Source organism: Botryllus schlosseri, chromosome 6, assembly GCF_051294905.1.
Source record: "Botryllus schlosseri isolate E-star chromosome 6, Bs_hap1, whole genome shotgun sequence".
Taxonomy (NCBI): domain Eukaryota; kingdom Metazoa; phylum Chordata; class Ascidiacea; order Stolidobranchia; family Styelidae; genus Botryllus; species Botryllus schlosseri.
In genome coordinates, this window is record NC_137241.1 from 20,316,360 (window position 1) to 20,330,982 (window position 14,623).

At 40.4% G+C, this 14,623-nt stretch overlaps 2 protein-coding genes across 2 annotated transcripts in view; one reads left to right on the forward strand and one right to left on the reverse strand.

Moving 5' to 3' along the window:
* LOC145441433 (interleukin-1 receptor accessory protein-like 1) overlaps window positions 1-14,623 on the forward strand; it is a 391,709-nt gene that overhangs the window by 167,795 nt on the left and 209,291 nt on the right. The gene's annotated exons all lie outside the window — the stretch shown is intronic.
* LOC145441431 (uncharacterized) overlaps window positions 824-14,623 on the reverse strand; it is a 34,255-nt gene continuing 20,455 nt past the window's right edge. Inside the window, exons 12-19 of the mRNA XM_080319287.1 lie at window positions 14,051-14,326; window positions 11,400-11,687; window positions 9,752-10,054; window positions 3,644-3,820; window positions 2,894-2,987; window positions 2,610-2,773; window positions 2,439-2,541; window positions 824-1,012 (exon numbers count right to left, since the gene is read on the reverse strand). Coding sequence (XP_080175413.1) covers window positions 835-1,012; window positions 2,439-2,541; window positions 2,610-2,773; window positions 2,894-2,987; window positions 3,644-3,820; window positions 9,752-10,054; window positions 11,400-11,687; window positions 14,051-14,326 — 1,583 coding nt within the window. The 3' untranslated portion in view covers window positions 824-834. The remainder of the gene's footprint in view (window positions 1,013-2,438; window positions 2,542-2,609; window positions 2,774-2,893; window positions 2,988-3,643; window positions 3,821-9,751; window positions 10,055-11,399; window positions 11,688-14,050; window positions 14,327-14,623) is intronic.

Sequence of the window (14,623 nt, forward strand, 5' to 3'; positions counted from 1 at the left end):
AATCAACGCCAATATTCCTTTTATACAATGCGACGCCTCGATATCTCCTGGTGGTGATTCGGGGTATTTGGTACTGAAAGCTGCCATTTTATAGGCTTATTGCAGTCTCGATTTATTCAATATTAAATTCTATGTACTAGGGCGGAGCGGATCAACAAATTCTCTGGCCCTACTGCGATCCTGTTTTTTAAAGCTCTGGTCCGACTTCGGTACGACTCCTAGGCCGGATTCTAGAAACGATTGTGATCCAGTCCGATAATAATTACCTACTGACAGGATGGTATTGAGTATTGATAGAAACGATGCAAACATGATATTAAAAACTCTAAGATCAAACCCAACCCTTATCTGAAGTAATTACGACAAGTCGGACTTAGTATGTGGTTTATTTCCGTGAACGTTTCACGTCAACTAGTCATTCGGGTAGAAGAGGGTAAGGCTGTCACATTCTTAGCAAAAAGTACTGATCCAGCTCCGATCCGAGTCCAGACCGGATATCCAATCCACTTCCGGTCCATGCTCTGCCCTAGTAGGCTATGTACGTACACATACACATATAAGTCTCAGTGATTGACATCACTAAAACTGCATCAATTCGAAACACGAATAATATGTAGTCTCTATTATACCTGATATCCAGTTATTCCTTTTCGGGGCGGTTATCAGTCCAGGAGATAGCGCAAGATTGTGCGCCCGTAATTTTGGATACATTAATCTGGTTTACAGGCATCGTAATATCCGCCCCTGTCGTGACGTTGCGCACAATGCCGGCCTCCTTCAAACAATACTTCGGGCAAGGATAGATCTGTATATAAGATAGTCAATACAGACAGACTATCCACAACAACCTCGGGAATTATTACGTCCATAGTGAGTATGACTTACGCGAATCTCATAGATGGTCGAGAAACTCATGTTTTCGATCAAGTGTTTATAGCGGTCCGTCGTTGCTACCACATCGATTGGGCCCTGATACTTTCCAGCGCCATTGATTATTGGCAGTACATCTATCCTGTTGGCGTGACAAATAAGAAAACAATAAGTAGGACGAATTCCACGCGTGGCGCAATTCTACGAAAATTTACGGTCACCAGGTAATTGAAGAGGCCACGTGGTAATTCATGCGTACATGTTCCGTATTTAAAATATAGACTTCGAGGCGAAAATCAAGTCAACGCGACATTCTGCTACAAAGACATCTAGCACAGCGGTATTTGATTGGATTGCGCCATAGAATATCACACTAGGAATAGGTGGTCAACATATCGATGATATTAATCTATTAGTCTGCACTCAATATTACCGGACCACAATCTGACATATCGACCGCGCCTACAGTACAGACACATGCAGCATTCATTTTGTCGCTTATTTTTATGTTATCATTTCTTTCGTCCAGTCTGCATGCCTCCAATTCGCTTGGGCACCCTCTTATATTTTCAATATATCGCAATCGAGATTGATTTGATAAACATTTCAATAAAATAATGATTATAGTCCAGGGGCTGGCAGCATATGGTCTCGGGCTGGAAATTAGAAAACCTGTCATATGCAAATCACTCGTATGAGTCGCTTGAAGAAGTAGATTGGAGCAAGAAGTCGCAGATTTCTGTTCGTCAGTCACAAGTGAAGGCTGACAAAATCACAGGACACACCTTCACGACACAAATTTTTCCGTTACACAGAGATAGCGAAGGCGCACGTTATTTGTTCGCCGTCATTTGTGTTCGTGTTTTAGCAATCATTTGTAATCAAGCTGTTCCCACCGCTATATAAAGCGTTGATTACTTGTAAATGTTACCTTTCCTACGTTGCTCACTTTTATTATGCGAGTACCTTAGTTCGGATATATGTTATTGTTGCTGTTCTACTGTTGGACTCGACTTGGACGTTTTATTAAACTTGTGAAAAAGGTGTTCGAATAACAACGATTTTCGTCGGTACATAGTCCATTAAACATGCGCTTCTGCGCCACGACAATCGACAGTGTAGGATTTAGACTGCCGCACAAAAACAACAATAAAGATTACCCTATAGAGGTCTACGTCGACCGGTAGTTTCGATAATCTCACTTAAAAAGTCAATTACTTTCTACCCTTATAAAATCTGAAATTAATAAAGGGAGCAGTTTATAGTTTATACCACACATGTACCGCATAAGTATGATGTGACGACAGTTGAAACCTATTCCTGAGACATCCGAAAAGTGGAAGCACTTGGTATTAACCGCCCCAGCTAGGTTAAGGCTTATGTTGCATGAAGTTGAATTAGGTTCCCCATTCGAAATTATTTTAGCTTAGTTCCGCGCTTGATTTATTAGCGCTTTGCAAAGAAATGAACATCACATGAGTCACTCCTGTGCTTTGTCACTCCGACGATTTGTCACTCAATCAAGCTGTCACTCAGTGGATTTGTGCCGGTATATCAATGTTACCAACCTATGAAGAATGCCAACAGCTTTTCGGGATGCTTCCCATGAAATCAATATGGTTGATGAACAATTTCCGGCTATCGCGTAATGTAGAACAGGTGCGCCTTGCACTGATGATGAGAAACATTACAAATTAAGACCCAACTACTTGCAGCAGGCAAAGTGATTATATACTAACTAGGCCTTTGACAGATTGCTGGTAATGCAGTTTCACACTCGACGTTAGACCAATATCGGTCGCCGCCTATCTCTAATATCATGCAATCCCCCTTCTCATTAGGTTTTCCACTCGACCAGCCAGCATATATATCGTCCGAATATCTGTCATACGTGTCTGTCCAGCTTGATAATATGAGAAATTATATTAGATTGTTAAATGAAATGAGAAGAGAACTGTGTCCACGGTATATATGGGACGTTGATGGTAAGCTATGAACATTATACACATAAAATGCGTTATACCTTCCGTATTTGGTCTCATTGTAAATCATGTTACCGTCACTCCATAACCAGACGCGACTTCCATTCAAAACGTAAGCTCTTCCACCAATATGCGCTGCCATAGCGATAAACGAAATGATAATTATATAGGCAGTGCTTCACAACCTTTTTCATTTCGTGACCCAATCTTAATCGAATGCTATTGGATCTCGAAACTCCGAATACTAATAATGTCAGAGCACTGCAACCCCTGTAAAATCACCGAGGGATGACAACGACCTTGTTACGTACAAGTAAAACGCAGTGGAGTGGTGCAATGTGAGGCATGTATTTATTGCCTGGCCGATTGTCAGCCTAACTCTAACAACTAGAAAATGAGAAACTATAGGCTATGCTATCGACTTCGCGCACCGAATGCGGAGCATGAAGTTGTGAAGCTCAACATCAAAATGTAGTGCATAACAAACACTTCTTTGGCTGATGAAGTTCTGTATGTAACTGCCGTCTATAACGACCTAACAGTTGGATGTATGTTCCATGCCTACCTTCAATCACGAATATGTACCGCAGTACCTTATTACGTAACCAGCGCGTGAATAATCCTAGTTAAATATGAAGAAACAGGTATCTACTTGAATAAGCTATCTTTATGGGTTTATGTATTTGTAAATCTGAGTTGGAAGTGATAAGTGCCTCTCCCCCCAATCATGAACCTCGCCGCACGTCACTGCCCCAAAATATACATTACTCGGGCTAATTCTCATACGTTACCAGATGAAGTAGTTTGCAAGGTCTCCGATGATTTACTCAATATCTTTTGCGTAGCTTCGTCATTCACTTTGCAGATTTCCGAGTGCATTCGCTTACAATACACATTAGCTTTATCACGTGTCATTTTTTCGCGCGGACTGGTGAAGGTGTATACTATACCGTCATAGCCGCGCATCCCTGCGAGACAAATTGGTATCTTGTTCACATGTGTGCCAAGATAGAATGGAAATCAAAGCTGCGTGAATAATGAGGATAACTTTGGGCTACCATACGTCCTCCATTAGGAGGATTTGTCCTCCTTTTTCATCTTTTTCAAAATATCCTTCGAGGACTCCTAAATGTCCTCCTTTTTGGCAATTCGTCCTCTTTTACAGCTTTTACAGCTAGGATAATGGAAAGGTTTCACTGAAAATCGGCATAAATGACCGGAAATATGGTTGCATTTAAAACAAAATCAATTTGAAACAAACACGTATTAAACAAGGCTCTAATGCAGTGGTTCTCAACCTTTTTTGACTCGCGCCCCCCTTAGAGATGGTCAAAAAATCGCGCCCCCCTGACCCCCATTGCATTTATCGTCATGTCAAAAAGAGCACATCATCTAATACGGAGGTGGGCAACGTTTTTGATAATCATGGCCGCATTGCGATTGCTTATGTAGCGTAAGGCCGCATTCCAGGGCATAGCCGCAATGAGCGATCAGGACGCAAAATTCCTATGGTAAACTGTCCATATCCATTCCCGGTGAACTCCGGACTATTCTAATTTTCACAATGGCTTATTGTACGCACCGAAATCGCGAGTGGCAATGTTATGAATAGTTGCCGGGAGGTGCATATTGTCGCGCGGAGCGCGAAAATTTTTCAGGGCCGCGAACGAATTGTTATTTCTTGCCAATTCCCATTCCGGCTCAGATTAAGAAGGGGATACTGCATTAAAATCGAAAAATGAAGTCTTGTTGAATTGCACGGAGGGCGAAGAAAATTTCAAGATTAATTAAAATCTCTCGAAAATGCGGGAGTGAATTCGTAATTGCAATTTGCATGTCTACGGCCGCCAACACATACTAATTGAATTAGGCGTCGACCGCCGCTCAAATTCCCTTCTACGGCCGCAGGCTGCCCACCCCTGATCTAATAGTATATATAAGGTATATCTTACGCCAATTTTGAATCTGCATTCCAGTTGTTGAGTCTTTTACATGACAAATTTCTCCAAACTTGTTTGAAAATAACAAAAAACATTGAACAAGACATCTGTTAATTAATTTCAAGGTAGGTCACCCTGAGACTAATCCTGATGTTGGTCGTGAGTGCAGAGAGCAAGGCGTCGTTCTGTCCTGCCAGGCTAAATTTGATCAGTATTGGAAATTAATTAAATTGTGTTGATTTATAGCCTAATTGAGGGCGAAACCAGGCAACCTATGTTGCATCTAAGTCTGTCTTAGGCAGTGCAGTTCGCAAGCTACTAACAAGAGCTGCCAGCGCGCCAAGCTTTAGGCTACTGTCAAAGCTATGAAGCAATGACTTACACGTGGGAATTGCTCTCTATATCTCCAGAGAATTTCAAATATTTGCTCAAATCAAGTTGAAATCAGACTATACTCCGTTGAGCGCGGTTGCTAGAGTTTGTATTTTGCAAGCTTTCTTGAATATGTAATAAATTTCATCTTCATTAATCATCTTCTCATGATGGATGTGAAACACATGTTCAGACACGTACAATTTATACTGACTTTGTCAATTTCTCGCGCCCCCCCTCTACTGACTTCGTCAATTTCTCGCGCCCCCCCTGAGAGCCTCCCGCGCCTCCCAAGGGGGGCGCGCCCCCCAGGTTGAGAACCCCTGCTCTAATGTAAAACTTTTTTTTCATGCCATGACGTCACGAATATAGAATTGTGACGTGATAGTGGATTGACATTGACAATTCAAAATACAGGGTAAATATAGCTCCTTTTACGAAATATCTGTACTATTGATGTTGGACCGATTCTTTTGAGAGTTCCAACCATCTCATATCGATATACGTCGGCTATATCGGGTGGTAATTGTCCGTAAGCTCATACAACATGTTTTTGGAAAGTATTTACACAAGTTTTTTCAAAAGGCCTTTGTTTTAAACACTGTTTAAAACATGTTTTAAACAAAGTGCTTCGAATTACTCTTTGTTTAAAATGCAACCCTAGTAATATGTCATTCCGAGCGGGTCATTCGGCGTTCAAAGGAAAGTGAAGACCTTTTTTTAGTCAACTCAACATAATTTCCAGTAAATATTGCAAAATCGGCTATTTTTAGTTTCGTTCAAGTAACTTTTACGATTTGGCAAACGTGTCCTCCTTACCCGATTTCAATATGGTAAGCATAAGATTACTGAACTATCATTTCATCCATATTGTGATTGGGGCATGTATCTATTGGAAGACTTGTGCTACATAATGTGATTGAAATTGTTTTAAAATCTTACAGAACGTATGTTATCTGATAACTAGGGCGTTTTTTTTTACCTAAAAAAAATAAAATCTTGACCTAAAAAATCAAAATATTGACTTATTTTGACCTAAAAAAAACTGAATTTTGACCAAATTTTGACCTAACGTATGCAAATTAGGTGTTTCCCCACATAATATTAAAATTGTACCACTTATCTTCATTTCTGGTTGGAACTGACTGTCCCAACGAAGTAGTTTGGCCTGAAAAAACGTTTTTGGCTGAGAGACAGGCAACTTTTTACATGAAAAAAACAACATTTTAACGCAATCTGGCCCTATGAACAATTCCAGTGGCTACAATATGTATTATGGTAGAAATAATTAAAATATTTTGTAGTTCAACAAGAGATACTTTCCTACATTCTTGGGTAGAAAGTGCACGTCCTTACTAAGAAGCTTGCCAAGGACGTTCAACAGCAGGAGTTGTTGGCCGACAACACTCAAGTTGTGCGTACACTGCTGGTGCTGGGACACACCGTGTTGCTTCATTCTGACAATGTTGTCTACATCACAATTTTTCATCATGCGGTTCTTAATGTAAGAATGATGCAATGCACAAGAAGTCTTTCTTCATTTAGGATATTGAGGTACGTTGACCATAACACCATGTCTACCTATTATTTGTTTTATTTGACCGTTTATGATTCACAATGGGCAGACGATTAGCCGTTTACAACGGTAGGCCTATAAAATAGGCATAAAGCGGTAAAATATCAAATTATAAGTTCACCGACAGTGCAAAATCTACAATACAAACAAAATGCAGACTTAAAATTTTTTCTGACTTTATGAAAAATTTTGACAAATTTTGACGTAACGGTACAATTTTGACAAAGTTTTGACAAATTTTGACATGTCAAAAAAAACCGCCCTACTGATAACATTGATGTTGGCTGAAGCTATAATCGTCATTGCCGACACAGTTTAATCCACTTGACTTAGCAGAAATCTAGTGGCATTTTGGATACACTTCCATCGTCAATATCCAGGGTTCAATGTTCCCTCTAAGCTGCGCACGTGCGCAAATGCGCAGTGCTGAAAAGGTCTCTGCGCACAGAAAATCTAAGCTGCGCACAAAAAATCCGAAGTGATGTTTTTTGTTTAGTCGTAGCGCACTGTTGTCCAATGGACCACGCAGGTGCGCAAACTCGTGAAAAATTGGAGAGAACATCGTCAGGAGAAAATGGTGTTATTACTGAAGTCTGAAACCGAGGTAAAAGTGCGGCCCGCAAAGTTAAATATTGCGCTCCGCGAAGAAATGAGAATTTGCAATCACGTGCGCCTCACGAAAGAGATTTTTTTTAGTATGGCCTTGTACGCGTGAGCGATACTGATATCATTTCAATGCGCATTATTTTCTAGGAATGGCGAAATAACATGGTTAAACAAAGTTATAAGTAACAATGGGCTAGCTCGAAGTTCATCTGCGAGAAAGTAACGATTAGTCTTCTCCGCGTGGCATGAACATTGCGTAAGATTTACTCAGGACCGCAACTGCCGCACCCCAAACCCCCCAATTGGAGGGTCCGAGCTCGAAGGGGCCCAAAATTATTTCGTGAATTAACATAAATCATGGCGTATTTTTTGATATTTTTCAAATAATTTAGTAAGTTAATAATTTTTCAAATTTAGTATTGCCAAATATCTTGAACATTGGGTACCCTTTCCTCACAAAAATACGCATGATTATAGAAATGGGCACTTGGGCGTCGGCCTTTACCGCACCACGACGCGCTGAGACAGATGAAGTTATAGGCTATGTAATATATGCAACTCCGAGAAGTGCGCCAGAACGATCGGCAGCGAGAAAACCTTAGCCGAAAAGGACTGCCCTTGTGCTGACCGAAAACTTCGATATATATACGAATATGTTTAATTTTCCATGGACGCCTAAATGGCTGGTGCCGAATGTTCCTGTCCTGGCTATTAGAGTCCCACAACAAGACAAATGCCATATCGAGGGTACATTATTTGCCAGTAAAGAAATACCAATTTGAAATCGTGTACGTCTTTTAGTTTAGTACGTTTGGGCGATTTCAATATCTTTTGACATAGCAGATAGGAGGTCACGAAATACCATCATTTAACGAAGTCAATATACCAACGGGTACGCCCGAAGATGTTTTATTATTATTTATATGGCTTATCTATTCCAACACGCCTCACTTGATGAGCTCTACCGGTAAATCGAATTATGTGAGCACAGAGAGGATAAAAATTGATATCAATATATATGCAATTCCCGATCATATTGACCGATTTAATCATAGGTTGTATAAATTTTTCGCGCTTCGCGCGTTTAGGCGACCAACCACTAAACGGGTACCCAATGTACATCATAAGTACCATAAAAAAGCTTAGAGCTCTACGGGGTCTGGGGGCGGAGCCCCCCATAAGTTAGTTTCATCACTCTACGGGGGGCCTGGTTGCGCACTGTTGTCCAAGGGCCTGTGTAGTGAGTTGGCGTGTTTGCGCAGACTCGCGAAAAATTAGAGGGTACATTGCCAGGGTTGGTATTTTACAGGCTCAGTATGCTGACGTCATATATGAGAAAAATCTAAACTGCTTGTGCAATCTCTTTTTTTCGTTACCTTTATCAGGGGTCACCAACAAGCGGCCCGCGAGGTCATATTTTGTGGCCCGCGATTTGATTTGAGATTTCGTAAGAAAGCTAAGAAAACCGTTTTGAAATAATGAAAATGACTAAAGTTTCAAAATATTGTTGTTGTTGTTTCAAAATAAGCTATGTTCCTGTGCAGAATTCAATCGAGTAAGATCCAATCGATATGAATGGCCAATTGCCCATATCTCCTTGATGTGTAATGGCCCAATCACTGCCAAGTCTGAGACCCTTAGAAAACGACTTAGGGCAGTGTTTCTCGAACTGGGGTCTTTAAAGCATCTGAAGTGGACGCGGAACTGCGGTCAACTGATTTTTTTCGTGTTCCGCAAAATTTCCGTAAATTCATGGTTATTGCTCTGTGTCTAGTCCGGAGTTCATACTATAGAATTCTCTCATCAACAGTCATAACCTTACACGCCATCAAACTATATCCATTGGGATTGCTAGCATTCGGGTTGCATTTTTTTATACGACGGTGGCGCGAAAAGTTTCAGTATCATAACTGGGAGCGTTGCTAAAAGAGTTTGAGAGCCTCTGGTTTGAGGCTTCCACACAATATCAAGCTTTACGTGGATATGGTATTCCAGTAGGTACCGTATCTCGCTAGCCCCAATATCGATTTTGTATAGTTGCTGAAAAGCGTTCCCAGGTATCGTGTACAACACAAAGTTGAAAATAGAATGAAATTGATGATAATGATTTTATATGGCATATTTGTATTCCTTTAATAAAATATTACGACTTGTGGTCACTATGCCAATCACCTATGTTAGATAGTACGGCGTTGTAGTGACGTAGAGTTTCAAAACGTGGTTACCTATTTTATATTGATGTTGAATTCATGCGGCCCGCGGCCGCTACGAAATTTGAAAAGTGGCGCGCGACCCCTTTTGAGTTGGTGACCCCTGACTTATATGATAGTGTCAAACTGGGGATTTGGTACCGGAATTTCGATGTTCGATTGAAGTGTAGCGGATTAAAGTTTATAGTCACTTACTTTCATTGAGTTTGAGATAGGCCGACGAGGAATCAAACTTAGTCTCAGCAGTACACCGGACCCGCGCTTCTCCCAGCCAATCAGAGAGGGAAACCGACAACACGTAATCGTAATGATGAAGTCCCAGAGTCCGGTTGGTAAGTGAAAACAATCCATCTGATTCGTTAATCATGATTGTGGCTGTTCGATCTCGTTCCAAAGTCCACGAAATCTTCGGAGCAGGAAACGATTCGAAGAGGCACGATATTTTGATGACGCCCAGACCCATTTTTGTAACATTCTTGTCGACAACAGTCGGTGGAACTGTAATATGTTTAATGGGTCACGACATATAGTTCTGGAATGTTAATTTCCATGTTAAGAGAATATAACTGATCGCTTGGGCGAATATCTTTTCACCTAAAAACGGAAGATTTGACACTAAAAGAAAAAGATTCTGAGATTTTTGACTTCAGAAAACCTAATTTTGACAAAATTTTGCGATCGACTATTTAAATTAGGCTTTGTCTCAGGTGATGTTAGAATTGTAGTATTTTCAGTGTGAAAATATTGTTTTCAGACTCAACGAAACCACTGGGAAAAATATATATTGCCAAACAGTGCAACTTCTGCTATTCCCTTTCTCATATCAGTTCAAAATAATAATTTGGTGTACCGCAAAGGCTGACAGATTTGTTTAAGTGCTGCAGAAGTTAGTAAAGGTTAAGACCCACAGTTTTAGATGTATATGATGAACCGATACCATAACTGCGTGGAGGCCAAGCTGCTGCTGATAGATGTATCGACTATATTAAAAATGCATACGGGTATGCAATCAAGTAAACAATGGATTAGTATATCAATAACTTGGTCACCTCTCAGTGCGGGTGGCATGTTCAGAGAATTTTGTGACGAACAATGATACTGTAGGAGACAGGTAACATATCTTCGACCTTAGAGTAGGTCATGACTTTTAGGGAAGTGACTCTAGTCGACTAAAAACTCCATTCATCCAACACTGCTTGCAAGACTGTTATATATAGGGTTGCATTTAAAACAAAAATCAATTTAAAACAAACATGTTTAAAACAAGGCCCCAATTTTAAACATGTTTTTGATTGTTTTTTTTATAAAGCCATAACGTTATGAATAGTCAATTGTCACGTCATAGTGGATTGGCATTGACAATTGAAACTATAGGGTAAAAATAGCTCCTTCGACGAAATATTTATGTACTATATTGCTGTTGAACCGACTATTTTGAGGTTTCCAACTATCCCATATCGATATACGTCGGCTACATCGGGTGGTAATTGTCCTTAGGCTCATACAACATGTATTTTGTAAAGTATTGACACAATTATGGCATAATTTTACTACTTAAAAAAGCAATTTTGGTTATTTTAAAGCGGCCTTTTTTGAAACACTGTTTAAAACATGTTTTAACAAAGTGTTTTAAAACACCGTTTGTTTTAAATGCAACCTTAGTTTTATAGTGCATGCATTTGACACGTCATAAGTTAGGAACACAATAATAATATTTTCTATTGATACTACTTTATTTACTACCTCCGGCCATTGCAGATGAGGGGTACGAGAAGATATCAAGACATCTCAACGGGTACGAGAGCTGAAAAGTTCAAGGAACATTGCTATATCTATTGCTCACTTGTCACATAAAATTGCTTTTCATCGACCCTTTCCTCTTCATTTATGACATTTGTGGCCCGGCACGAATATATTCCAGCATCGGAAGTCGCTGCGCTCATTACGCGAAGTACTTGATATTTGTCGTAGAAAAACTGATGAGGCATTCTATCATGTTTACTCTCTAACACTTTCTTTCCTTCTTTGTACCACGAAAGAGTCGGTTTGGGAGTACCAGTAGCACCGCATAATATATAATCACCATATCCAATAGCAGCTGATTTCGGATAAACGGAAACATGTGGCTGGTCTAAATAAAATGTTGAAAATTTGATTCGTTTGCTTGCTGTCCAGGAGTTATCAAAGTAGTCAGCGTTTCTACCAGGGCTTTGGAGCCGGAGCCGGAGCCCGGAGCCGGAGCCCCGGAGCCGTGCATTTTTACCGGAGCTGGAGCCGGAGCTCTATATAAAATTCAGCCGGAGCCGGAGCCGGAGCTGGAGCCAGTTATTTGAGGGGTAGCTCCGGCTCCGACGTTTTTCATAAGATGCTATTATATATGCAACAGCCATATCTGCTGAGTACACCGAATTCAACAGCAGGCCTTCGCGAAATTAAGAATCTTTTTCTCTTTGGCGCTACATTTTTCGACTAACCATGTTCCTGGGGGCTTAACAGCAGAGCAGTCGTATGTTCAATGTTGAATTTTCATACATGAGTGCCGAACCTCGGTATGCGACATATGCCTGTGAATATTGTGGGTATTCGGCATACCCGCAATTTCATCATCAGCACAACCTTGTTTGCCAATTGTATACGGTTCGAAAATAATGATCACTATGCATTACGCGAAATGGGAGAGATGATAAAAACATGATTTCGTTGCACATGTCGATATGACGAGCACGAGCCGAGAAATTCCGTCTCATCATTGCTATGAATCGGATAAGCAAATACTCGTTTTTTCGTGATAGTTCTTTAGTCGGGCCACGAAAGTGGACAGTGTTATTGCGAGTATGCAATTATGCATGCTAATTGCAATTCATTACTGCGCATCATTGTCATTCACTCCAGTAAGGATTTTCGAGCTTAAATAGGGGACGGCAGAAGATTAGGCCAAAACACCATAGTATTCTATGTTGGAGACAAACTACTGATTTAATACGCGATTTCCAATTTGTAATCATCTGTTTCGTAAACTTGTAAATGTGCAATGTGCATACTGCATAGTTTAATTCGTTATGGGCATGGCGCAATGTGCATGGCACAGTGTTTATTTCGATTATTCGATTCATATCCACGGGAAAATATTATTCCGATAAACTTGATCGACACCGGATGGACTGGTAACGAGTGCACCAATATCGAACGTCAAACCATTGGCCATTTGGTACAAATCGAATTACTATTGATCACGTCGTTATATCCGCCCATTTTGCCCTTACTACAGTTACAGTTGAATAATAATCGCACATTTAAAGATTGAATTGAGCTGTATGGCCTAATGGTAATAAGTACAGTGCCAGTGTTAAAACGCCGCATCAGAATTTTAATGCTGTGGCACGGAGTAAAGTGCTTTTTTAATTTATTGTAATATACGACGATTTACTAAAAATGTGACTGGACCCTGTATCTGCCAATGAATAGAAACTGATATTTTAGTCCAGTCATCAACATCCCAAGTGCCGCGGCCAGACTAATCATATTTTTGGTTGGCCTAGCGAGTTCACAATCTGAGCAATTCAATTTCGATAATATAACAGAATTTCGATAATATAATGTGAAATTAGCTCGCGGGCTACTCAAAGACTTCTCGCGGGCCACATATGGCTCGCAGGCCGCGGGTCGCTCACCCCTGATACAGACAGACACCTTCGATAGTTTTCAGAGCCGGAGCCGGAGCTGGAGCCGGAGCAGTGGTAATAATGCTGCTCCGGAGCTGGAGCCGGAGCTGATGTATGATAGAAGAAAGCTCCGGAGCCGGAGCTGGAGCAATGCAAATTTACGGCTGCTCCGAAGCCCTGGTTTCTACTCAAGTAAAAGTAATGCCGCAAATTTCGACTCATTTAGAATAAGAAGAATAAGCAATTCCCATTACATAACATAACTACTCAAAGTGGCAGTAAAAATGAATGTCACACAGGTACTCAAGTATGTAATCCTGAAGAGTAGATATGGTCGAAGGGTCCCATATATTTCAGGGTTCGACAGAGGTGACTGCTTTCGATATCTCAAGATGTGGCGTATGTTTGTGAGTAAAATGTCAAATGACTAATTACACTAGACATATATTCAGTTACCGTGATACAAGGACTGTTTTATGAGGTCCCTAAGACAATTGCACTTATAAAAAGATATTAATGCTTTCTACTTGTCAAAATTCAGAGTGCCAAAATCAAGAAGTTTTGTCAGAAACTGTAAGTAACCTAAAATATAACTTTTCGAGTATAGCGCAATTGGGCAAAAACTACTTGTTACCTCTGAAAAGATATGCCTTTACTTTTATTTCGTTAATATGCCAAATCCGCCATTGAATAACGATTTTGACAGCCCCAACACGAAATGAAGTGCAGCTCATGTGAAGATCAATACAATCTTAGTAAACAGCAATCCTCGAGGTGTTAATATACGATATTAGGTATTACAGATGTAGCCAGGGTCTCTATTTGTACTCACCTAACACGACGATGGTAACGCTTGTATTTCGATAAAATGCATTAATTGGAGGAAAAAGGACAAAAGTAACAGGTGTTCCCCGATTAGTACTTCTGAATGGACCCACGAGAAATGAGCGTTGTCCTGGTGAAACATTGCTAACTTCGGTCTTTCCGAGAATCGAAAAGATTCGGACCCGCAAACTTCCTATACCACTTGTAATATCAAGTGTGACATTGGCTCGCTGATTCTTCTCGATCGTGATTTCATTCACACGTGATGTGACCGTTAACAGATCTGTAAAATCAATACGCATGATATGCACATATGATACAATGCACGGCTGACTCATTGCATATATTCATACAGTGTAGGGATGGTGAGATGGTGAGGTTCACGTTCACGTTCTGTGTGAGAACCTCGGAAATTTAGACGTTCACATTCACAAGCGAACCTTAGTAGGTTCTGCACTGTGAACATTTTTCATATATTGCAATTTTCTCTTCATTTCAGCATGGTTGGTTGAAATTTATTGCATTTCAACTGAGGGCCACTCTATGCATGGCCCTTTCAGCTTAAAAAATCAACAATAGA